Source organism: Rhea americana, unplaced genomic scaffold (genome assembly GCF_003343005.1).
Source record: "Rhea americana isolate MKP2758 unplaced genomic scaffold, rheAme1 scaffold_54, whole genome shotgun sequence".
Taxonomy (NCBI): Eukaryota; Metazoa; Chordata; class Aves; order Rheiformes; family Rheidae; genus Rhea; species Rhea americana.
This window is the reverse complement of record NW_028186690.1, coordinates 3317707-3345464: the sequence shown is the minus strand read 5'-3', so window position 1 is coordinate 3345464 and position 27758 is coordinate 3317707. Positions and strand designations below refer to the sequence as shown.

General features: G+C 33.9%; 1 protein-coding gene across 3 annotated transcripts in view; it reads left to right on the top strand.

Moving 5' to 3' along the window:
- Positions 1–27758, top strand: part of IMMP2L (inner mitochondrial membrane peptidase subunit 2) — a 477417-nt gene that overhangs the window by 8967 nt on the left and 440692 nt on the right. For all 3 annotated transcript variants that reach the window (XM_085318516.1, XM_085318517.1, XM_085318515.1), the window contains exons 2-3: positions 3074–3211; positions 10347–10450. In XM_085318516.1, the coding sequence (XP_085174642.1) occupies positions 3077–3211; positions 10347–10450 (239 nt within the window). In that variant the 5' untranslated portion in view covers positions 3074–3076. The remainder of the gene's footprint in view (positions 1–3073; positions 3212–10346; positions 10451–27758) is intronic.

The following is a 27758-nucleotide window of genomic DNA, read 5'->3' as shown; positions in this document are numbered from 1 at the left end:
TACATATTCTAAACTGTGTTAATTAGAGCACATTGAAGTTATAGAATATTATCTCCAAGAGTAGAATACTGTCTTCAAGAATGATAGCTAGGTAATGTTTCATTTATTTTTAAATAAATATTTCTAGCAGACTTTTTTTTAATTCATAAGGATCTTTGTTCAATCTGTCTATGTATCCTAAGCCCTTTCTTGTAACTGCAGTAAATGCTTATCATTACTTTTTTCTTCTTTTTTTTTCTCCTAAGACCTCCTGAATATAAGATAAGAAATCATCGTAGATTTTAATCAAACATTTATCAGTTTAGGATTATCTATTCACACGGACAGTTACCATAAGCAGATAATGGCTACCAAATGTCTTCCTGCTGCCTCTATTCAAGCTCTTCCCTTGTGGCAATGCAAGATAATGTGAAGTACCTCTTAACAGAAGAGTGATAGGTTACCTTACATTTACTGACAGTTGGATGATGAGCTACTGTGTCAAGAGTTGCATAGTAACTTAGTGTATGTGCATACTTACGCTGTGGTGTGTGCTGCGTAGTTTATTTTTTTTTGAGAGGTAAGCTAATAAAATAGATTTAGCAAAAATATGTCCAGTTACCAGCCAGATGCTGATGTGTAGTAACTCCTTATCCTTGTGGTAAAATGTTTTAGTATAGGAAAGATTAACAATAAAGTTAATTTTTTATCAACTATTTTATCAAAGACAATTTTTTATCAGCTGTTTCTTTCCAAACTGTTTTAAAATGTGCGATCTCCCTGTGAGATACAGGGAGCCAGGAAATCTATACAATGTAGTATATGACTAGAAACAAAGGATTCAACTTCGTGCAGTTGTATAAGAAAGGAGGGAAGGACAGTTCAGGGGAAGCAGAGAAGCCCTTCAGCAGAACAGCGGTTGCATGAGGCGTGGTGGCTTTGCAAATCGGTTGCCTGTAGGGATGCTACTGATGTGTTTCCGCTCATTTCTACTCATATGTGCCTTATAATACTGTAGATGTGCAAAACCACCAAAGTATGAACTTAGGTGCTAGCTTTTTTTTTTTTTTTTTTTTTTTTTTTTTACAAAAAGTAATCTCTACAGACCTGAATGGGTTTAGTAGAAGGGATCAACATTAATGTTTCATAGTTAATGAGATACAGGATGGAAAATGAAGAATTTAAAGAGTGCATAAATTTGTCTACTTTCTGGTTTGCACAAAAACAATTAAATCAGTTATAGTGAGAGCCCTGTATCAGACTATGTCTTCCACCTCAAAGAATGCATAGCAAGTGGTGGTGATGGTTGTGGGGAAGGTGTAAAAATTGTGTTTTTAAGCTAATAGTGTTGTAAGAGTGGAAGAGATCTGAGAAATGCCAGAAGAGTAGAATTCCAGCCAAAAGATTCAAGAAGCAAAGCTAAGAATCAGTGGATTGAGAAATGGATGTCAACAAAGGCATGATATGAAATGGTATAGTTTATAAAACGGAGGAGAAAAAGGAATTTTAGAGACTCTGTTTCTATATAGAATAATTCTGAAGGCAAATCTCTGCTGTCTGTGGCGATAGCCTCTTTTGGTGCATGGATTTCGATGATGACTTCATAAACAATAAGATAGAAGTGCAATATTTTAACGGTTGCTTTGAATTAGTGAGTTCTTAGTTTTTGTTCTGTTTCATAAGCTATTTCAAATTCTTTGTGAAAATTGATGCAAATTGAAAAGGTTTTAATGAAATGTGCAGAAAGATAACGTAATTGGTCCAGTCTTTTAGGTAACAGATCTTGTCATCGCAAAGCTATTTATATCTATAAAGAATATGAGTGAAGAATATGCTGATAGTTTACTTTGTAGAACTGGGTTTTGTCTCTTAAGCAGTATGCTTCATAAAATTAAGTAGCCGTATCTATGACAGAAATACTGCTTTCAGCACTATTTCATCAAAGTGATTTGAATTTGTGTTTTGCACAAATAGCTCATCACTTCTGTATTTCTGAAAATGCAACAAACAAAAAATCATTATATTGGAAAGTTCTAAAAATTCTATTGTTAGAGGATTGAACCAAATTGATATACAAAGCATATATATAAAATATATAATTTATATATATTATAAATATGTAATTTATAAAAATATATAATTTATGCTCTTCATATTTTTGTTGAATATTATTCTGTGCTCTTAAGTAGGGCACAGTCTGTTTATACTTGAATACTCAGCTTGCTTTCCAAAGGTATAACTGGTATGATCAAACAGTTCTTATGTTTCAATGTACTCTATAGCTCTTTTGCAAGAATGCTTAGGGGTTCAGGGTAAATAAATTAAAAAAAATCAAGTAGTAAGAAGTGGTGAGTTGGAGAAATATTGCCTTGTATTTCATTACGTAGCTGTCCAGTCTTGGACTATGTTTTTAACTTTCTGATGWGAGTAATAAATGAGGAATCATTGTGTTACTCTATGTCCCGATGACATAGATGACAATCTGAGTTGATGATATTACATGTTTGCAGTTACCACAAGTGTGGAAATAGTGCACGTCTTTGTGTGTGAAAGTATTTATTAAAGAAATGATTATGTTCCACAAATTGTTGGCTTTTCCTTTACGTGACCATCTTTGAAGGTCACAAATTACCTGTTTATGGGGAGAAAATTGTTTTCAGGGTTTTGGATATATATGTCAGTTGAATGTTCTTTAATAATTTGTGTCTATCTAGTTGATTTTTTTTTCAGAAAAGCATAATTAGGTTTGCCTTGATTGTATTGATTTGCTTCTTGTTCAACAGAACTGTTATTACTGAGTCGTTTTTATCAAATATTTCTGGTAGCACCGTGCCACAAGAAATGGTCAAATTAGCTAAAAGGTARATGTCAAATATCAAACTCTCTTCTGTACAATAGATTCCAAATTTTACCGAAGATTTCTGTTCTTCATTTTCATGTGAATGTTCATCTTTTCACTGTGGATATGGGGAGGTCGTAACAGATAATAATAATTCATTTATCTTTGACTGCTCATTGTTTGATTACTACGAGCAATGTTACTGTTTCTAAAACTTGTTTTGTAACCTTTTTTCATTTTCTTCATCTTTTTCAGATTATGGCACAGACTCAAGGTTTTGGGAGGAGATACATTAAAGCCTTTTTTAAAGGTTTCTTTGTTGCTGTTCCAGTAACTGTAACTTTCCTAGATAGAGTTGCCTGTGTAGCAAGAGTGGAAGGAGCATCAATGCAGGTATTGTTGGAAATGCCTTTTCTCTGTTTGGAAAGTAAGAAACTGACCTTTCACTGACAATAGCAGGGTGGAAAGAAATGTTTTTCTGCGATGATATCAAATGATGAAATTATAATATGGAATAGTTTGATTTCCACTTTGTTACACAAATGCTTTTGTAATACGGAAACACAAGCTTTCAAGAAGAAGACTTCTTGAAATTCTCCAAATTTTGTCTCAGTAAGAATACATAGATGGGTAGTGATAAAGGTATGTGTTTGATAATTTGCTAGTCATTTAGAAATCAACGTTTCTCTTTTGAGCATTACTTTTTATCTTTTGGGACTTGAATTTGGTGATTCAYAAGGCAGCTTTAATCTTTTTAAAAGATCTACTACAGTAATTTTAAGGCAAAACCAGTTTTTGCCATACTTGCTTTTACTAATGAACAAATATGGCAGCATGCCGGTAAAGAAAATGGCATGAACCTAATATGAACCCCTGTGTTCATCAGGCAATAAATTCATTGTTATTACTTTGGTTATACTAAATGTTTTCACATCAAAGTAATCAAATAAATATAAATATGCTGTGTAACATTTAGAAGAGAATGAAGTACTTCTGGTAATGAACAATTACTGCTGCTTCCTTTCCTCTGTTATTGGAACTTGAAAAATCTATGTTGTCAAGTAGTTAGCTAATTTAGATATTGTTACCAAGCATTTAAAGTCATATGCATTGCATATTGCACTGCATCGTCACTGATGGTTGTAATTTATTTCGTTCTGATATTGCAACGCTGGAATTGGCAGAAGTTAAGGATTTGATCTCAGATGCAGAGCCTTCTTTTCTGATTACCTGAGTAGTCATAGAACTTGACCTCCAGGATAGGTATTTACAATAATCAAGATCTGGATTTTGAGTCATGCAGCATGAGCTCAGACACAACTGCTTGGGCTGGAACCAGAGGTTTAGTTGATATGTATTTAATGACATAGATTTGCATGCCTTTTCACTTTTCTGTCTATGTTCACCTTTCTGTTTGTTTTCTCCTTGTCTACTTCAGAAAAATACAGTCTATTTAATAGTTGTCCAAAGTTTCTTTTACTCAAAATAGTTCCCTGTATATTCCTTTGCTGATCATAGGGTTTTCCACTACACTCTGATACAGCTGCTTGCTGTATTCTTGATTTACCCCTGAGACATCTGGGGAGATGTAGTGTGCCACTAGAGGGGTATCTGGGATTCTTTCAGTTTCTGGGGTTAGTTGCACTGAACTTGAGAGATCATCATTTGTCAAGTATAATTAGAGCTAAGCGGTTCTACACATATGACGGATGCTGGACTGCACTAAACAATTAACATTATACAATCTACAAGTGTAACAAAGCTAAAAAGTGTAATAAAGAACTAAAAATAGAGTATGTATATCAGAGCTCTACAGTTAAGCCATGAATGCTTGGTACAATGACTGCTCTTGGATGCACGGTACAATGACTGTTTTTGTCCTTTCCTCGTCCTTACGGCCACCTTCCGGTATAGTTTTCTTTAGACTGCACTCACCGTGCTCAAGCTAAGCTAAGATGATTCAGGTTCTCCCTGGCAGTTGGCATCAGGGGCATCCCTGCAGATGAGTGGGTTGTGGGGTCTGCAGGCCAGCTGACAGTGAGTCCAAGTCCACACAGAGGCATGGGGCTTGCTTACTTTTATCCTTCCCAGGCTTAGTTCATTATCCGATTGATCAATGCCAGACCCCTGTTGCACAATAGAACAGATGGCCTYAGTTGATAACAGTGTGGATACCAACAGGATACTCGACATTATGGTCCACAGATAACAGTACAAATATAGCAACAGATAACCCAGTGCAAAATTCCACAGTAACTAGATGCTTATGGTGTGAGTCTGCGGTGTCATTTTCCCTTTACTGACTAGGTTTGCTCAGTGGTGCTGGGGTCATTGGAGGGCTACAGCAGCCCCACRGTGTGGTGACTATGGTGACCCTGGAGTACAGCTGGGGTCCCTTAACTCTTGGGGAGCACCCCAGAGCAAACCCCTCTTCTATAGGCTATRCCATCCTGAGTCCAATGCTTGCCTGTATATAGGCACCTATAAGGAGGCTAAGGGTGGGGAGGAGGGAATGGCAGGTTGCATTGTCCTTCTTGTGGCAGTCTATAATTTGGTGTTTACCTTGTACCAAGAAACTTCTACTGGTCTAGAAGGTAGCTCTCAGCTGAAGACTGAGGCCAATGTAAAATCATACTCCAATAGTTTTACAATCCAATAACAAAGGTTAGGTGTAACATATATTACCTTTGCCCATTTCATAGTTGTTTTTCTGAATATCACTGAGCACTCAAATTTAGAAGAGTCTCAGGAGTTCTAACAGTTGCAGAGAGAGGGATTTGCTCTGTAAAGGAAGAGAGGATTGGGAAGCTGATCATGGGAAAAAGAAAACAGACAGTTTCATTCTCTTTTCAGCAGTTTTGGGAGGGAGAAATTCAAAATACATAACGCAGCATCTAGATGAGAACAAAATCATCCAGGTTGATACAACTGAACTTCCATCTCCCCTATTTCCTGCCTCTAATGGTATCTAGAGCCACACAGCATTCAGGATGCAGATRTGTCTGCATCCTGTGTGTTGAATTTCTGTGGTACCACAATGGTGTTCCCCCCACCCCACTAGTAAGCATGACCTGAGCATTTAATTTCTGAGTTTTTTTTTCTTTTCACATGCCAGATTTCCTTTTATTGTTTGTTCTTTTGTCTYGCTGACCATAATGTTTCGTTTCTCATCCATTCTTGTTGAAATAGCTTCAACTCTGTAGCTGGAAAGAAGCTTCCTAGGTTTCCTCACCATTCCTTATTGGTGAAGATCCCAGTTTTATGTCTCCTTTGAAGGCAAGGCCTCAAGTATTAGAGAGTATATTGTGCAGTATTGTCTCAATACTGACTTGAAGGGCATATAGTTAACTGTGGTTTATCTATGGCAGGTTTGAAAAACGCTATAATTATTTGCTCAGATTTAGCCAACATAATGAAGATGAATATGCACACTTCACAGACACTGGGGAATGCTATATGTTCAATGGGTTACTCAAATCTAAGCTCTTTCTTTGATTTGTCTGGGGACTAAACATTTCTTCTGTTGACTGAAGTATGGGTAGCTTGGAAGCTAACATTCTTAATTTTGCTAACATCTCTGAGTGTGTAGAATTCTGGTCTTATTCTGGACTGTGTCATTGAAATAGAAGTTTGTTTTAAACTGAAATGTTTCTATATGCATGGTTGTTTTTCAGATTACAAAATAATAATAATAAAAAATCCTGGTGCTTGTAGTAAGATCCTAATTTCCTTGCCAAAATTTATTAGACATGTAACTAAATCTACTTTGGCAGGAACGTAATTATAAGGAATACATCTCTGTTTTGCGGTATAGCTTGAAGGAACACCAGTCATTGCTTTAGAATTCCATCTTTTCTATGTTCTCTGAAGAACCATCTATGTGGCATGCATCTGATAACAGTAGGTGTGAGGGAAAGTGAAGTTCAGTCAGCATACAATCATATGTCCATCAAYTACCTGCTTCCATTGTATATCTTATTCTTATCTCAATTTAAAGATACTATGCTATGATTCCCAATAATCTGATTTGTGATATATTTCTGAAACTTCTATCTGGCTTTCTACACTCATTATCGTGGCTCTTCCTGAGTCTGCTCTTTCGTAGACTTAATATGCAAGTTCTATCACAAACTACTCAATACCAAGCATTATAGTGAGTAGTCTCATCAGTGATCTCTGACAAAGCACGCTTGTTTCAGCAGAAAATATTGAATGTTTTGTTACATTGTGCGTAATAGCAGTTGTAATTATTCTGTGGTAGTTTCTCCTAACTTTCTTATTAGTGTTACTGTACCTAACCCTGTGAGCTCATATGAATATTCTTTCTGTTCCTGAAGCTATAAGGAAATAAGTTACTATACTCTGGTATTCACTCTCAGCATAACAACTATGAAATTAATCGTTATTTATAGTTAAAGAGCATGCTTTTTCCCTCTTAGTTACAGACCCTCATGTCCTGTGAGGCTTCATCATATGGCTGGGGATCTCAATTTGCATGATTTTAGCATTAGATTAGCTAATAATTGGAAAGAGTGAATGTTCTGTGACTTATAGTTATAAATTGAGATCTGTATGTCTTATTTGTAGCAGGCTATTACGCCAAGAATTTGGGCAAGCAAGTCATAATGTTTCAAACTAGAGAGAGGAAGAAGCCACTCTATTGTTTTGTTACTTATAAAAATAAGAGCCCCTGTGAGCCAATTTGTTGACTGTTTTTTTTGGAAGTTTTATTTTTTGCTTTGCTAGACTTGAAATCTTAGTACAAGTAAAAATGTCATGGAAAATAAGTTCTCCCTGAATACAGTGCATTAAATTCTTTCTATACTTTCTGGCTTTTTCTTGTGGAATCACAATTTTTATTATTAGAGAGAAACACTTTCTGAAGAGTTTAGATGATTGTTTACAAAATACTGTAATTGTTCATGTAAAATGAAAGTTGTCTCCTTCTGGTTTTGCTTCATAATGCATACCTTCTTCTACCAAAATAGTATTTTTGTCTCTGTATGATTACATTTTCAATATATCAGTATTGGTTTGTAGGAAAGAAAAACAAACTTTCCTACATTGCCACATTCCTTCAAACATGATTCTAATGTGTGATAAACTTTCTATGTCAAAACTATATGAGCAAATATATTGTTAAAACAACAAGTGATGTGGCGTAACATTTAGAGTGTTTTGAGTTAGAATGATTATGTAATATCTACATATATTTAAACTGTAAAACATTTCCTCTATTTAAATACATAAAACAGTAGGAATTAGAGTAATGCAAACTAGACAATACTGTAATGAGAGTGTTGAAACTAGCTCCAACTGTGGAAAAGTCAATTTACTTGTGTCTTCCTCAATGTGTTCTGATATCATTTTAGTTGTACGACATGTTTATGAACACTTGCATAAATTTTTTTTTTTAATATCAGATGTGAATTGCATTATCTTTTGGAGCAGCAGGTTTAAAATTTCCATTTATGCTGGTTATCTCTGTCAGCTATTTAAGATAAATTCTTTGAATACTAAGTGGTTTACTCTGTGGAAATACCTCCTATGTATAGCTGTCACTTTTTTAGATTAGCTTCTTTGCCTATGGTTAGTACTATTGCTTGCTTCTGGTCCATCTGTGTTTGCATTTGATATCATGAATACAATTTTGAGTTGCTTGTGACCTTGTATTTAAAGAGTAAAATACTACCCTTTAGAAGGCGCTATAAAGGTGGAATAGCTTATTGAAAAATTCTGACTAAAAAAATAATAATCCAGCTGCTGCTAATTAGCTTCTAATTTTAATTTGTCTGGCTCTTACAATGCATAGAATCCCATAAATAAAATATTGTATATCAGTGTATATTGTATATGAGTGTTAGTGTACTTGCAGCTTAGACTTCAGCCATATTTCTGTGAATGTGATGTGTTTTGATCTACAGACTTACCTAGAAATTTACCCTGTAGTCCACAGCTCTCAGTGTAACTAGGCTCCCTGTTTACTGCGTAACTAAACATATTGTGTCGTCAGCATCTTTATTTTGTTGACATATGACACTGATTATTGGTTGTATGGATTACATCTACTCAAGACCTTGTCATGTTATTTCTTRCTGTATGTTAAAAAGCTAGTTTTTCAGAAGTTCAGTTGAAATACATCTTTTTCAACCTATTTGGCTAGCAAAGAAAACAGGAATGAGGGAATGATATTTGTAGTGAAGAGAAATCAGCGCTTCTAAATAGCTTTTGAAGTTAAAAGTAAATACTAAGTAACCATCTTGGTCCAAGAGCATAGTTTTTCTGAATAAAAGTGAACTATGTAAATAAGTTGAGAACAGTTAGCTTYAATCCTATATTCCTATTTATTTTGTTCATCAAATGTATAGTCAATCTGAGGAAGGGAATTGCAGAAGTTAGTGTCTGGTGGCATGTGTGGACAACCAAGATATACTGTGAGGTTGACACTGAAAATCTTGTTTATAAAAATCAAGTTTTATCAAATATTACAAATATCATGTCAACAAATGAGGGGCTCTGTACTCTCAATGCTCTGTCAGATGAAGTGGGGTACGGGGTTAGAATCTGCTTTATTAAACACGTCTCCTAATTTTGGAGTATAAATTTGAGGTCATCTGTTGATCAGTTTGGAAATACCAAATTTGTGTTTGAAGAGACCGAAAAGCTTATTGAAAAGTGTTCTATTAACAGACATTAATGTGGATTGCTCTCAGCTGTCTCAGTAAAATGAATGTTTGTATTGAAATAATCCCTATGAAAATCAATGAAGCCAGTACTGTGATTGATCTACTTCCTTATGCTACTGTTTTTGGTGGGTTAACTCAGATTTCAGATGATACTGTGGCTGTCCAGTGTCACACAAAATAACTACATTTTGGCTTTTATACAGTCCTGAATACCTCCTAATATCTTGCACAAAAAACTATTTAAGGTTTTTGACTGTTGAGGTTAGTCAACATTCTTGTTTCACTAAATAGTTCTTTGAGATTTCATGCTGCTTTGTGTCCTGTTATGGAAAGCCCACACTAATAACAGTATCAGTGTGAGTGTTCAGGATTTTATTTTTTTTTCCTTTGGAAAATGTGCAGAGACTAATATTATTACAAGTACGTATGGCATTTTTTGAGTTATGCTTCTATAAGCAGTAGTTTGCCTTCACAAAGTTTGTATTTTGTGGGAATTAGTGTTCATTCTCTTTCATTTTTAATCTTAAATGATATGCAGTAGAGATAAACACTTCTTTTTGTCAAGGTTATCATAAGCGTCTATGTTATATAACTTAATTTGCAGGCAGTAGGGCATTGAAAGATATGAATTGTAATTTGTAGTAAATTAATGRCATATATTTAATAAAGAAGTGTAAGTAAAGAATACATCAGATTTTTGGTCCTTTTATAGTAAATAGGTATGGCTGATTTTAAATGCACCAGGGTTTGAGCCGCTGACGGAATTAGAGTTCAATGGAGGATTCGTAGAGGATATAGAGACCTAAAATTGTTTTTTTTTTTTCTCTTTCTGTTTCTTTCAGCCTTCTTTGAATCCTGGGGGAAGAGAAGCATCTGATGTAGTGCTTTTAAACCATTGGAGTATTCGAAATTATGAGGTACAACGTGGGGACATTGTGTCATTGGTGTAAGTAATCTTGCATACTTTTCAATACAAATTTAAATCTTGAACCATAAATATTCAATATTTAATTGGTAGTATACTGGACATGCTTGATACTTGAAAGAACAGCATAAAATTTTTAATACTGAGTTATTATTGTTCTTTTAATTGGTTTGCAAAACTCAAAAGATATTGAAGGAAGGCATTACCATGTTTTAACTTCAAAGGAGTACAGTGTAAGATATTGTATGATATGATATAGATATGTATAGAAACTACCAAGAAAAAAGCGCTGTGAGGTAAATAGAGAAAAATGAAATCTTACATGGCTTAACAGAGCATGCTTCTCAAGTGGTTGGGCTGTGCAGTCATATTTGTAATTTTTTTCTGGAGAAATCTGACTCAAGTTTGAATCAATTTTAAAATAAGATCGCAAGAATTCAGCTCTCCATGAAGGACAARTGTGGCAGAAAAAAAGAAGAGTTTTATAACTGTAATGGGGAGGTCTGTGTATTAAGCCAAAAGATGGCAGTGTTTCTCTGCTGAAAATCGGACTAACAGCAGACAAACTTAATTTCAGCTTTCATGTAATATAGAAATGGAAAGTCAAAGTGTGCGTAACTGACACAATGATATGATACATTCTCATAGTACATGCTTGGATAGTTTAAGCTTAAGGTTTTTAGTTTTGTAAGTGAAATACACAATATGTAGACTATAACAGAACTATCTTTGAAAGCTGTATCATCTGGTATGAGCCATCTAAATGGTCTAGCTAGAGATATGACTATTCATATTTGCAACACCTAATGTTACAGAAAGACTTCAATTTCAGGTCACTTAGTGACTGCTTGTAAAATTTGATTCTGCGTGTGTGCATCCTTCTGCCCAAGTCATGCTCTGGTGATTGTTTAAAACAGTAAAGGTACCCGTTTAGTAATTAATAGACTGAAAGGAATGTGCATGTTGTCTCATCAAAAAATAGAATAAATAGTTTTATTAAATTTCCTGAAGGATTGTGGTTCCTCCTGAACCATCTGCTTTGACTGCATTGACTTTGTGATGTAGGTGCTCTATGTTGAAGCGTCATTTAGATTCTGTGTTTTTTCTCCTTTTTAATATGTTTTGAAAAGCTCGTTTATCATCGGTGAAGCTTATATACAGCTACATGGAGGAGGTTGAGTTGTACTTATGCATTGTACTGAGATTTTTTTCTTAATTTCTTGAGAAATACACTGAAGTACACTCAGACTAGAGAATTCAAAATGTAGGGGAAGTTAAACAATGTAATTGAATATTTTTGATGTGAAAATATTGAAGAATATTTTATGCATCTGGAACAACTTTTAGAGTGCTTCATCTTGAGAGTTTTTTAGATGTGGCTTCCTCCTATTCGTTGAATTCATTTTCCTGTCCTCCTTTCAAACACTGAAGTAGTTTGCATCCAGTTCTGTAGTTTAAAAATCTTATTGTAATGTAAAGATTTGCATTGTATTGTAAAGACTTGTAGGACATGCTATCTGATTGTAACTGTGTACATGAGTTGTTTGAGAGTTAACCTTTGGTACATGAAGCCTTTATTGTGTAAAAAAAGTTAATATTTTTTATCCTTTTCATTTCAATTGTTTTCCTATGATTTCTATGACTCAGTAGTGAATATGTAGGCCATGTATATGCATGAATTTTATTAAGTGATTGTTGTGCTAAAGATGTGTGACTTAAACTGCAGGACTGCTTGCTAGAGACTGTGCCTGCCTAACAGTCAGGGGATTTGGCTGATTTAGGCAAGGCATGAAAAGGGAGGGCCAGCCCAGCAATCCTCAACTGTTGCTTTTCCCGTTCCTGTCAGAAATTCAGATGAGAAGGTGATGGTGGGATTGAGATGTGCAGAGAGCTATGTAAACCTTGATTCATTCCTGCTTGGTTGCTGAACCTGTAGATTTTAACATTTATGCACTGTTTCCTTTTTGCTAAGTCATAGTAGAAAATCACAACAGGTTGTGGGAAGGTGATCTTTTGCAGAGCAAAAGCTGAGGCTGAATATTTCTGGGTGACCAGCTTGACCAGAGCCATCCAAGTTTTTTACCTCTTTCATACCGTCAGAAATACGGTGTCATTCTGGGTGGGTGCTGGTTTTTATCACAGTTCTTAAAAGGGATTATTGAGATCCCAGCTGGCAAAGTCCAGTGTAAGTGGATGGCCAGGAGCCAAACTTTGGAGCAAAGAGACGAAGTAGTCTTGGTAGATCCTGGAGAGAGTGGATCAGTCAGCCTGTGATGAGGCTTGGGATACTGGTTGCAGATCCAATCGTTTTTCCTCTACTGTCTAGTCTAGTGCTAAATGAATTTGTGAATTTTTGTTTGTTTTTGACTCTGAATTACAAATGAGCACGCTGTCCCCAGGCACTAGCAGAGTTTATACTTGGTTAAGGTATTAAAACTGCATCTTTATGGAAGCTTGTCATGTATCGCTGTCAGCTCAGATGCACGCTCAGGGCTGATCTGGGGCAAGTATAACTATAAATCAGGATCACAGTTGTGAAGTTGCCTATTGCATGTGTACACATGATGGTCTATAGTTGGTTTTAGATTCAGATTTACTGAGAATAGCATTAGTCCTTAAAAGTGTAAAGCTAAAGTCAGATAAAACTAATGGGGGAAGAAATTGGTAGCAAAGAATGATCTTTACCTGCAGTTTAATATTTTCTAAATAGTTTATTAACTATTAGTTAATTTTATCCCAGCTCTTTAAAGCTTTTTTAAGATAACCTTTTCCTTTTAGCATGAACTTGTGTTTATTGATACTGGAATTAAGGGAGCTCAGTGTTACATGTTGAATCTTTAGAAGTCACAGTTTAAAGTTTATTCAGAACTGAAGAAGATGAATGTCATCATCCTTTAGTTTTATCACTTGTTTGAGTTCTTATTAGGACATGCTATATTACTCAGGCTTAGTTTAAATTAACAGTGAAAACAGGAATATTTTTCCAATACATTAAATGAATTTTAATTATTATGGATTCCATTATACTACCTTCATTCTTTTTGCATCTTTTTAAGAGATTAAAGTGCTTGCATTTGTTTATCTTCAAGGCTTAATTTGAGAATGTTGTGATGCAGTAGATGACTTCATCTTTAAAAAATAAATGAATAGTATTTGTGCAAGAGCAGACCTTGATTTTTCAGTAAGCTTTGTGGTGAAGTAGGCATTTTGTTTTTTAAGAACTCTGCTGAAGTAGGTCCCAAAATTTCTGCAGAATTTCATCAGATATTGCTGAATGAGTTGACAGGATGAGTAGGCCTTTTGCAGTTAGTTTTACCTTAGAAAGTTTGAACGACAACAGCTCTGTGATTGTAGCAGTGTGCATCAAAATGTGGACTGTGAACATTTTTACCAGTTTATCTATACATGGTTTGATTTCTACTGTATACAGATGTAGGCATTGCTTTAAAAGGATGTCAGAGAATGATTTATAGTACCAACATTCATTTACTTGTCTTTACTGAAGACCTCTTATATCCTGAATGTAAAATACTGTCCACTTTTTATTCCAAAGCTACCGACTTAAAGTAGAAAAAACTATTGTTGCAACAGGTAGGAGATTGAAAAAATGCAGTGTGTACAAGTGGAATGAGCTTTGTATGGACAAGACAAAGTTTAAATAAGCTTTTGAAGTGGAGAGAACAGTATTAATTCAGACCTTTTAAATGGGTTTTCAGAAAAATACAGATCTTAGACGTTGTCATATTTTCTTGGTTAATAGATATTTTAGTGAAGGAGTAGGTCTAATGGCTACAGTATAAATGGGACTGCTAGATTTTGAATGAGGACATTWCAAGACTATTTCTGTAAATATTCACAAATACTGCTTTTAGCTTKTGGAGCTTTATGACTTTAGAGCTGCAGTAAAGTGGAAGTGTCCCTCCATTTTAYAGAACTGTAAGTCAACTTCTAACTTAAAATGTATGCTTATGTGTTAAATAGAAGTAGGTATTCTAATGTAATCTAGGAAAAGATTGRGAAACAATGCTCTTTGTTCTTTAATAGTCCATTCTGACTGGTAAAATGCCTCTAAAGTATTGAACTATAACAGGCTAAACTTTAATTTTTTTCTTAATTCTTTATTTAATTCTTAATCTTTTTAAAAATGTTTTTAAGTAATATGTTTTTAAGTTTTAAGTTTTTAACATATTAAAGAATATGTTTTAAACTAATTTTAAAGAATTAAAAACATACTTTAAGGACAACTGTAACAATAAGGAGTTAAATGTCGTATTAATATAAAAAGGTAAGTACTGTAAAAACAAAACCRATTTTCTATACAAAAATTGACATTTAAAAAATGCTTTTTATCTTCTATCCTAATGAAGAATATTAAATAGGTCTGTAAACTGCTTCCTGTGACTGCAAGGACATTATTTTCAGGCCTTTCTGCAAACTCCCTTGCTTCTAGTAACTGCTTAGTTTTTTATGTACAGTTATGTGTCTGAGTTCTGAAAAATCTAGTACAGTCAATGTTCTCATACACCTTTCACACACGTGGAAGGTTTTAGCTGTTGCGTCCATCACTGACATCTGTTCAGAAATGGAATCTGGAAAAGATAGTTGCCCAGGATGATTTTCTGTGATAGTTTCAACTTTTTGTCCTATTTGCACAAATCTGAACAGTCCAAATTTTGAAGAGATATGAACATCTGATAGAGACAAAAGGGTTCTCAAATGGTGCAAAGTGAATACATACTATTCATAAAACTATTATTATTTGTAATTAGCATCTCATTAACRAGACTAGCTGAGTAAAATAAAAATCAGTAAGAAGGTACTTATTGAAGGAGCTGCCTTGAATTTGAATCAGTAGTAGACTGGATTCTGATAGATTTAACATGAATGGATATTTAATCCATTGCATTATTTTTCAGAGAGGTTTTTTCTGACCAGGATTTACTGAATTACCTTTAAGAATACCTCTGCTTGACCTTCCTTAGTCTTCCAATTTCTATTCTATTTTTATTTGTACTTAGGTCTCTGTACCAAGTCATCTATCTTCTGGCAGACAGGACACTGCAAAAGAGGTTGTGCTGACATAGAAGCTAAATAATCACTTTACTCTCTGGGCCTCAACGACCTCAGAGAATCTTTTCTATTCTGTTTCTTTGACTAGGAAAAAAAAATCTCCTGTCTATTCCTGATAAAAATCAAATATATAGTTCTACTTTATTATCTGTGTTACAATCTTTTCTTATATATTATATAATATAATAATGTTTGAACACTGTTGGTGAATGAAAGACTTGTTGTAGGCTTACAACGAGCTGTTTATTTATAAAGTGAGAAGTTCCATTTTCTAAAGAACATTTTCAGATACTGTACATGATTCCAGGCTTTATTAAGAAGTGTTCAAAATGGATTTAAATAAGCAATTATTGTGGAAACTGTAGTACTGTGGAAATTGAAAAGTTATGGAGGAAAAAAACCTGTTGTAGTTACATTTACAGTTATATAATTTAAAGCCTGTGGATATGAGCAGCAAACTTACAAGATTTAGCTGTAAGAATCACTGCTGTAGTCTAACTGGATTCCTTGAACCAAAAAAGGGAAGTATAGGGATGTTATGACTTACAGATTCCTTCGTGGTCAAATTTCAACTATGATAATTAAAAAGAACAATCTTTTCTCTTCTTCAAAGGATAATGATGTGGAAGTCAATTAAGTGGCCTGGGCTATTTATGAAATAGCTGTTAGTAGATGAGGAAAGGTCATTGTGTGCATTGTTGTAAATGTTGCCAATGAGAATTTCATATTCTTGATGATTTTGTTTTTGTCAGCCTAATGTTAATACCTTGCCATTAAATTAAGAAACAAGTTGTTGCTTGTTAACGTTTTATTATTGTACCTTTTCGAATACTACACTGTAAGCTTACTAAAATCTATACATTGACGTACTGAGTTAAGCTARCATTCAGCTTGTTTATGGGGAAACCACAATGTAGTAAATCAGTAATTAAAAAAGTAGTAGTCACTACCACAACACCGTTTATCAGATAAAGAGATTAAATCTACATCAGATATTTGATATGATATAAGCAGATCCACAACTTCGTAGTAAGATCGGGATTTTCTTCTCAAGAAGTAGCCATTGAGATTTAATAATAGGAGACCATTGCCTGAATCATTGTTTTTTATTCTAGTTAACATTCCTCAAATAAATTTATGGATCTCATGGTGGTTGTTAAAAATTCTATTTAAAATGTGAATGTCTGTTAGTTAGAAAATAGTTAAATGTAAATGACTTAATGAGGTAATTTCATCTTTCTGATAATCCCTTAATTTTATCTGCGGGATTGCTAATGTAGTAGCCTAAGTGTACAACTTGGAAAGACTATGAATTATTGTTGTAGTGTCTTTCACTTTTGATCTTTCTTTTCTTCTAGCATTCGGTCTTTACGTTTCATTTAAAAGGCAGGATTGAGGGACTTGACAAGAAAATTAAAAACAGATGTACAGTATGTGACGTTTCATGGAGTTTACTACTAAGACAGGGAACACAGAAAATTATTGAGACATGCTCTTGGGCTGGTGTTTGTGAAAATGGAGGGGAAAATGGTGGTTTTAGCAAACTCAGTACTAATTCAATAGCTTCAGGTTTAAAACTTCTTAAAAAGCATCATCTACAGATCTGCATTCCCTAAGTATTTTGCTTTTTGGCCCCTCTGTATTCACTCTGAAATAACTGAGAGGTATGGTTGTGTAGCAACTCAGCCAGACTGGGTTATGAAGAATAAAAACAAGTTAGATTTGAAATTTTCTCCAAATATATATTTGATTCTTTGGAAAGCAAGAAAAGTGGGAGAAAAACTAGTTATATTGTGATCTTTAAATTGTAAGTGATAAGATAAGAAGGTGTTAGCAGTGTCTATTAATTGGATAATTAATAGATAAGGAGGACCTATGTTCTTCTGAAGAAAGTCTGTTAACCACAATTTTTAAACTCAAACCCAAATGCTGTGATTCATTTATTTTTACTTTACTTTTTAATGATTTGGGGTATGAAGAAAGAGGGGAAAGAAAATCCTACAAGTGAAGCAGCTTTTGTCTGCCTCTCTTCAATAGAAGAGGAACAGTACAAAATAGATTTTTCTACTGTTCTTGATGACTGTTGGTCATAGTGTTTTGGAGATACTGGGTCTAAGTGGATAGCTGCTTRAAATACTGCAGAAACTATAGTCATGATACAATTGGCTGGAAAGCTGTCTTGGATCCTGTAACTGTCTGACTTACAGTACGATGGCTGACTGCCCTGTAAAGGTCATGTTGAGCATATAATTTAGATGCTAGGAACTTCCTTTGATTTCACTGGAATCTGATGACATAAATGTCTGCTGCAATGTATATAGAGAAAGGTAATAGTATATCTTTCCTAAACTTTTTTTTTGATAACCTTAAAAAAAAGATGACAATTTTGTGAGGGTAGTATTTGATGATTGTACAAGTCAGTGAAATAGTCTGTACAGTCTCATTGGTGGAACTGGCAGGAAATAAAATAATTCCAGTAACTGTCTGAGAATTCTAATGCTCAGTCTGTGTAGAGTATTTGGACTAGGCACTTCTGTAGGTAAATTCAAACTGAGCATCTGTAATGGTGTAGAATAAAAAAGGTCTTGGATATTCATATGGTTATCCTTGCATGGGAAAAGCACGTGAGTTTTTGATTATAGTATGTATATGTGAACCATAATTTTCACATGTGTGCTGGTCTGTTGAACAAGGTGGTTTGAAGCTAGGACAGAGAATCAAGGATTGTTGTACTGAAATCAAAGGAGTTGTGGGGAAGCTGATGCAGCAACTATAATTCGTAATGAAGATGCATGTCCTAAATCTTACTTAGGATGTTATAAAAATATATTCCTACTAGCAATTTTTCARTCATCATACTAGGACTGTTCTTTTTCAACAAAGTTGCACAGAAAGCGCTATGTGCTCTCCAGCACTACAAGAAAGTCTGTTGGTGTTTTATGCATCAGTGATGACTAAGGATGAGGCTTAAGAAAGGATAAGTGGTRTATGTGAGTATTGTTAATTCACGAACAAATTGCAGATTGTATATGTGATAAATTAGTCTATATTGGAAACTAATTTAAATAGCAATGCTGCGTAATAGTTAAATTATTCTTATATTATCTGTATGCTTAGTTTAAATGATTACACATTATAATCTACTTCTGTTACTAAAACATGATAACCCCAAACTGTATCATGACCACAATTAAATCATTGTATTGAGGTGACCATCTTCATTGTATTTCAGTCCCTTCATGTTCAAACATTAGTCATTTTAGACAGGGATTCACCAGATTTAAAAGCTCAGGTTTTGTAACACTCTCTCTTGTAATAAAGATTTTAAATACGCAAAATATAAAGAGAAGAAAAAACCCTAACTTTAAAATGATCTCTTTCTTATTCTTGTACTAGCAGCAATCCCTTTGGGTTTTGATGAGCTGAATGTTAAGATGACCTCCATGCAGTATGTTTACTGATTGCCAGCTTGCTTCCTGCCATACTTTTCTCTTATGCTGTGTTTCATTCACTCTGTTGTCTAAAGCCCTTTATCTTTCTAGTATAAATCATTAAACCGATTCAGAACCATGTGAAAATTAATATTTGAAAATTATTTTGTAAAAGCAGCTATTTCTTACAGCTTGGTATTTCAACTGCCTTTTTACCCAGAGACAGAGGTATTTAAAGTTTGTATATATAATAAAAGGAACTTATAAATAATTGTGTTTTTTGAAATATGTAATCAATTGTAAACATGCTATTTTAGTCTCTCCTCCTTTACTAGGGGCCTTGAGCATGACTAAAACACTATCTAAATGCAGAATAATTTGAGTTCTATCAGAAAGTATGAATTCAAGCTGGCCTATGCTAGTATAATGCCTTCTCCCTCTAATTTTTCTTGGAGAAGAATGGGTAAAGTTTTTTGAGAAGGACTTTAAAATAAATTATAAAAACCACTGTAATCCTGGAAAAAAAGTGTCCACTTTTTATTTATATTGTATTGTGTTATTTACCAATAATAACATAATTTCTCCATATATACAAGGCATATGGGTAGTGAGTAAGGCAAAGTTAAAATTTCTGTTGTTGCTCAATAATAAATTTCACTTTGCTGATTAAAATAAAAAGTCTTAGTTTAAAAGATTTATGTGACTTAATTCAAGTTTTGACATGTATGATCCAACTCAGGATTCAAGTACACTGGAAAATTTAATTTTTTTAGATTAAAAACTCTGTGAGTTGTTGTCGCATAYGAAGTTTTTATTTTTGTTGTTGATTGACGATAGATTTTCTTGTTGAGTACTCGATTGGAAGTACTTTATAAAACTAAAAGTTATACATTCAAGTTGCTCTGAAATCATTAAACTAGTGTTAAACTACATATAAACTGTCTTTTCAGCTTTTCTTTAAAAGTTTATAAAATAAATATTAAGGGCATTTATTACCTATATCATTGTGGATTTGAATTGTCTTCTCTTTGGAAAGACTAGGTAAATATTATTTTGATTTGGGATCATTAACTTTTAGGAAAATATGAAACTGAAGAGCAGGATTTGGAAACCAAGAAGGTGAGGAATGTGCGTTGCTATCTATGTGCTTGTTAGAAAGAGTGGCTTTTAATACTCAAAGAGAGGAAACATTAAAATTATGTCAAAAGAGTGATTTCTCTGCCTGACTAAAAGCATGTAATTTGATAATTTCTTAAATTTCAATTTCCTCACCGAAGTTATCATTCGGAGAGGTTTTTGTTTACTTGCAGGGATGAGGGTGTGTCTGTACTCTGTACTTAAGTAAGATCGTTAAATCTAATCTCCAGTTCATAAAAAGTATTTAAACAAATACCTAGATTCTACAGAACTAATGAAATTCTGGCTGTTGAATTGATGAAATGCTGGATTCCATTTAAGAGAAACTTCTTACTGGATTAAGATCTTAGCTTTCACTCCTTTTTACTTTCCTTGAATAATTCAGGAGAAAAACATATTTTAGTTCTTAGATTCACAGATGCTATATAAACTTATATTCTGAAGAGCCCTTAGAAGGAATGGGGAGAAATGAAGAATTGTCCAGTTCCTTAATATCAAGACTTCAATATTTCATTGCTAAGTTCTGTTACCTGCAATGATGTTAAAGCCTTAACAAATAAATGCATGTAGGATGTTTATAATATCATTCAGCAATATTTGAAACCTAATATGTTTTAATTTCTCATAAACAATGAATCTTGAATTTTTTTTCTTGAGAAGATATGCAGTGGGGGAAAAAAGCTGTTTATGAAATTGTTTCTCTGTAGGTTTTGAGTATACAAAAAGAAATATACATACTTTTTAGCCTTCAGTACCATTAGGCTGGTTTTCTTTTGCCTACAATCTAAGAAATGTTGAACTGATTTTATTATACAGGGTACTTTATACAGTGTGTTCTTGGAGAAATTATAGTTTAAATACTGTCACAGCTGACTTCATATCTTTTAGCTTTGTAATAACTTCCCCTAAGCCAGCTTATTTGGTTGTATTATGAGCAACCATAAATATTAACTGCAGAATATTACTTCTAGGAATTTTTCAATGAACTATACATATGCTGACAAAGTGAATTCTGCTTGCACATTAGAAATATTTATTTCTATTCTAATTGGTGAAGTTGGAAGAAAAACTATGGGTCATGACCTGTGCTGGGTATCATACAAACATGAATATTTTTGCATGTAATAAGCAGAATCTTGGCCTTGTTTTCTATTTTTCCAGCCTGTTAACAAAGGCAAAAACTAGAGAATGGGAAATTATCAGGTTTAAAATGATGATTAACCTTATCATCACTGTATTTTCTGCAGAAATTATATTAGCCTGCATTCATGAATATAGCATTAGGATTTTTTTTGTTCCTGGAAAGTGCATGTGAACAAAATTTAGTTTCAAGTGTGTACATACATATTTGTTCAGCTGAGAGGGGACCTCATTACTGTTGTCAACTTACAAAGTAATGGGGTCAAACTCTTAGAGGTGCACAGCAAAAGCATGAGAGGCAGTGGTCACAACTGCAGCAAGGGAGTTGTTTTGCTTTTATTAAGCAAAAAAAGAAAAAAAATCACAATTAGAGAGGCCATTGTAGAACAGGTTGACCACAAAGATTGTGGAATCTCCATCCTTGGAGATGTTCAGCTTGACTAAAAGCTCAGGCAACCCGGTGTTACTTTGAAGTTGACGCTGTTTGGAATAGGTGGTTAAAGTAGATGAGCCCTAGAGTATCTTGTTTTTCTGTATTAAATGGCATTTCTGCAATGGAATTTTTAAGATATAAGATGTAATTATTATGCCCTTTCAAAGTTACCAGTTAGTGTCTAGATTATACATTATGTTGGTTTTAATTTGCTTTATGGTACCAGTGTAAAGTTTCTTAAAAGTCCTTATTCTGTAGGTTTGGTTGTGATATTTGTCCTACATAGAGCAGCATGTAAAAGACCCAGTCATGCGTTGAAAGCCTGTTGTGCTAATTGCTGAATATAGAGTGATCAGATTGCATTTTGATTTTATAACTAGACTGTGAATCCTGTAAAGTAGGAACAACGAGGAAATTGAGACAGAATCATGTAATGAAACAAATCAGTACAGCGGGTGGCAGTCTGCATGCAGATGGCTGAACCTTGGGTCATATTTAAGGTACTATAGTAAAGGAACCTGCTTGGCAAATGTATATGGAGAGCTCTTCTCAAGTGGGAGAAGGAGCCTAGAAAAGTAACTGCTTTCTTGTTAAATTTTCAGTTAAGTTTGGCTTGATTGGCTATTAAGAGACAAGGTCAACATTTTGACTATAAATCAGAGAGAAATATATCGGGAATGAAATATAAAAGACCCTTAAAAATGAAGGCAAACAATTTGATAAGATAGAACAGTGAGAGCTACTGAAAAGATGCAAAGAGAGAGGTTACCTGGAAAATTTAGCCTTATGGATGTAAGTTAATAACTTGACTCAGGAAGAATCTACACGAATCCTTTTCATTTATTTCAYAAATAGAAGTTAAACTGGGTTTGAATTTGACCTATATCCTGTGCTGGTATGTAGTGGAATATATATAGCCTGCTACTCTTTTGCCTTTCAATTCAAATTCTCCCTGGCAGTGCAGAAATCTTATTTTATGTCTGCCCATGTGAAATGTAAAAGAAATAGTATATGGAAATATTATTTCAAATTTTTTCATCATATGGATTAGTTGGGGAAAATGTTGATAATTCTGAATAAAAAGTTGATTTCCCCAACCTGTTTAAAAAACAAATAGAAGAAAAAAAAACCCAGAAGGATATAACTAAGGTTTTTAAGGAATTCATATCTAGAATAACTCCAAACATAGATTACTAATACAGTTCTGTACTGTATCTCTTTGAAACATAGCTGTTTGTGTACAGTTTACAGTTTGCAATATGAAGAAGTGGATTTTAAAATGATTCAGAGCTTCTTAATCCTAACTATGACAAAATAGTCTGGTATCATCTCTCTTAAAACAGATTGTCTGATTTAAGTTACTAAAGTGGCTTCAGTAGGATTTGGATAAGACTACTTACATATTCATGTAAATACTATTAGTTAATTCTTCTTAAACATTTTTTTTGAACTTTTTTAAGAAGAAACTTTGATTAAGAAGCATAATCGAAAAGAATAAATTTGGAAGCTGATAAATTGTAGATATGCAAGTTATTTGTCTGTATAGAAGGCTTAGTTCTTGTTTTAGATTCTGAGTCTGAATATGGTTAAGAATAACATTTTACTCCTATAAAGTATGCATTTAGTGTGGAATCTCTAGTTCCTTTGACTTAGTAAATGAAAAGTTCATAGATGATGAAAGAGGAATCTGTTTCTCTGTACTTTATGCAACAATTAAGACTGATTAGTAGTTATTGGTGTAGGTTTCTAGACCAAAACTTGAGAACTTTTTTCTGTGATTCTATGATATTTAGTCAAAGTTAGGATTTATTTTTTTGAATTGTCTGTTTATATATATCTTATGGCCTGATACCATGGAGGAGAAATTTAAGATATAAACAGTTTTTGTTGCCTGTGTAAGTGGAATGGAGTAAAACTACAGCATTGATGTTAAAGCTGCGAGTCAGATTATATGAAAAAATTATGTTGAAAGTGCAAAGCATAAATTGCTGCTTCTTTAAATATTGAGGAATGCGTACAAAACCATAAAATACTAAGTTAAAAATTGAGCTGATAGAGTTTATGGTCCAATCTTGCAAAGTATGTATTGAACTTCCTAGGAGTAGTGCTGGCTGCTGAAAGCCATCTACTTCTGCCTCTCTTGACTGAAATAGACTGTTACTTGCCTTTTCAGAACTTGGGCAGGATAATCATGCGCTCTGACATGCTGATCTATAGAAAGCATACAGTGATTCCTCTGGCTGAGTTGCAGCATACCATTTAGAAAGTCAGCCATGATTTTAAAGAAATTTTAGTCATGGCTTTGTCTTGTAAGAAGGGATACTTAATAAGCTTTAAAAATGAATTAAGTTAAAATTAACTGAAATATTGTAATCTTATTGTCTTATACTTTTTAGTCATTATATTTTTGTTTTGTAATAGCAGATTTTATAAAGCTGATATATAGTTTATAACTGAAATTCCTATAAAGAAAAATATGAATCAGGGAAAAAGCTAGAAATTAAAAAAAAAAAAAGGTCATAGTTCACTAAAAATCAATATACATAGCTTAATTCCTTTTGGGGTTTCAGTGGTTAATAGTGTATGTCTTAAGGCAAATAAGAGTCACCTAGTGAGCATATTTCTTATGTCATGTAGTGTTTTATATGTTTGCTTGAAGGGACAAATTAGTGACATTCTCAGACAGAACGATAACTTTAATGTTCCAAGAACTGGGGCAACTATAATGAGAGAAGTGTGGTCTTGCCATTTAAAGAGAAGTATATTGTCAGCAAGCTGAAGATAATAGCATCTTGTATACCCAGAAGGCCTGCTGTGATGTTTGCGTCTGCATAAGTTCCCCTTTACCCTCAGAACAGTCTATTTTTAAACTGGTGCTGACTATGACCTTAGTAAAGAGATACTGTTGGAAGATATTTAAATGCATGATCATGCACAGTGTGTTCCTCAGTCCTATAGGACACTGACAGTAGGTTTTTTTCCACAGCAGATTTGTAATAGTTAGCACTTTCCTGAATTCAGAGACTATTTAACATTAAAAGGGAAAACTTAGTTACAAATTTTATACCAAGTCCTTAATTAAATAATAGCTTAGCTGAATCTGTGAGACAGAGTGAGGCTCTTAGTTTCATGATCCTAAACAGTTTATGGTGAAATGTTTTTGGATCTCTGATTAAAACAGAAATAGCTTACACAGAATGTGAAGTGCTGACTTTGTTGTAATTACATTTTCCTTGCTGTCATCTGTGATTTATCTGTAAAACTTGTGAAGAGCATCTGGAGTATTGTAGGTCAATAAAACCACTGCTTCATAGGAACAGCGCRCACACCTTTGAGAGGGGGCTGTGGTATAGTTAACGTGTTTGTGGCAGCATGTTTAAAATACCTTGCATACCCAGAAAGTTATAACAACAATAATGTTTCATGGGCCTCTTGTGGCCTTCTGAGATAGTGTTTGACCTTTACATTATCCCATGATATTTGGACTGTAATACTGAACATTAGCTAGATTTTTAAATAAGTAGACCTAGCATTTACTGGGTTAGACCTTATATTTGTGGTCATTCAGTGCTTTCTGTGCGTCTGTTGGACTACAGTACTATCACTTAAGAGAAAGAGGACTCCTCATTCAATATGTTTTTAAAATGACAGTGATGAGAAGGTAAGCTCTAGATTTTGCTCTTTTGAATATGTTTTCTCAAGATGAGTCTTCATTGGGAGAAATCTGTGATATTTTGAAAATCTGTTAGCTACCATTAAGGTATACCTGATTTAGCAAAACAAAGGACATCTGAATCTTTGAACTCAATTTAGCAGAAAAAAGTGTGTCTTAATTTCTGAAAGTTTGTCTAGCTCTTGCTTAGTCTTGGATAATTAAAGTAAAACTTTCATATGGAATATCTCCTCCTTTTTGTCTCCCTTTTCATCTATCCATTTTAAGCCGTGGTCATAGTGGCCACCTTACGAGAGATTCTTGAGTATCTGACCTTCTAATTTTTTTTCTTCTGGTTATGTTACTGGCAAGGTGGAGGACTGTGGTCTATTCTATTTCAGCTGTCTAATTCTAAGTACGGTTTTCTCTCTCCAATACTTAGCAGTTTTTTAGTTTGTTTTAAAATATTTTAATTCGCCTTCACATATGGTTAATGATCAGGTATGACACAGAATAGTTCTCTGGATCAAGTATGGATGAACTGATGTATTTGAAAATATTTAGATCTTGCAAAGACTCTTTAATAGTTGTATTTAGGATGTAAGTAGTGTTACAACTATATGTAAGGCAACTCAGGATTCACAGGATGTGCTATTGCAGCAACAGTTAACTACCTAGGGAAATTTAAATATGAAAGGACTTTTCATCTCATGATTTGTAAAAGCCCGCCTGGGGGTATTATTCTGGAAATTTCTACCAGCAAGTACATTTAGCTGTACTGTGTGGCTTCTTTCAGTTTCTATGTTCAGCTGTATCCTCTTTGCTAAAGCTCGTGAGATAGCATATTGCAGCAACAAAATAGTGGCAGGGCTAGCAAACGTGTCGGTCCCTGGTATTCAGAAAATGTGTAGAAAGCATTTAGTCTTATTAACACAAAGWATTACTTCAGGCTAGAAATAAGCCACTCGAGTAACTCTATAATCTGCTAGCCATACTCCTGCATTATGATATGTTCATACCAGCATGATTTGATCCTGGCATGGGTTCAGTAAAGAAACTACTCTTTTTGCCTCATTCCTCTCATTCCTGCAGTTGATAGAAGAAAATGAAAAAGAGGTGCATACTGGTTTTGTCCTGAGATCCATGTACAAGAAAATGAAAGTTGGTGTCCAATTTTTAACTTTATCTCAGTGAAGAAACTTTAACATTTTCTTCAAAAGCAACAACAACTGTAAGATTCATATGTTCTTTAGATATCCTGATAGGTCTCCCATGTGTTTTCCACAAACAAGCTGATTTTGAAAATTGCTGCAGAAGCTTGATCCAAGGACCAAAGATGAGCAAATGCAGTCTGGTGAACACCAGATATTCAAAATGATCTTTAACTTATGATATAAGTCTACCATTATTGGAATTCTTCAACTGTAAGAGTGAACTAATGTAAATTGGTGAGATTTTCTTAAAATAATGATGATATATTTTCTGGTAAATAAAAGGTTTGCATAATAATTTAATAATGATTATTATGTATGTGTATTAGTTGTAGTCCAACTTCCAACTTGTATAATCTATTTGGGAAATATTAATTATGGACACAGGTCATAGTTTGAAGCACTTAGTTGGCATGCAGTAGTAGAATGGCTGCAACATATCACTCATGTTCATTGCATGAGATCTTAGATGTTTATGCTGTTTATGAAAGTCAGTYCTTGTTTTCTTCTTTCTCTGTGTGGCTTGTCACAAAAGTAGTGTTTGGTGCTGCTGAGAACCCAAACTGTGAAAGGGTTTGGGATCCCTGTTGTCTTAATTACTTAGAGTGTATGAGTTTTATGTTGCCTGTGAGAAGAAGGTAATTCCTCTTCTTGCTCCTCCATTCCACAATCTAGAACATTAATCTGAACTTTTTCTCTTTAGGATCAAATTTCAAAATATATTTTAAATTAGTTCAGAGAACTAGAAGACTTAATAACATTAAAAGGGGAAATGTTAAATGTTTCTTTTACAGTTTTAAAAAAGTTGTATCTACACATAAAAAGGGATATTTAATTGGATTTATAGTTGTACCTATTGTCTATATTGTATGTAAAATTGTTAGAACCTAGAATGAAACAGTGTTGTATGTTATAACCAAATTCTTATTAATCAAATTTTATTGAAGGTACTTGCAGCAGCTGAGGGTCCTCCTTACAGAATGGTAAGCTTCTAGTCAGATATGGGGATTCAGTTTCCTAATAATGAGCCGGAAATATATGTGAGGTTTTTTCCACTTTAGGGCCACTTAACAAAAAAACTAGTGCTGACCAGGGTATTTACAGGCAAATGGAATCTTCTCTTTCTGAAGTTGTTTTCTGACAATCTTTGAATTGTTATTGTCTGGAGGATACTAATAAGCTGAAAGGAATTTCTAGCACTGCAATCAAAGTGATTGTGAGACATATATATATATATACTGAAATGCTAAAGAAA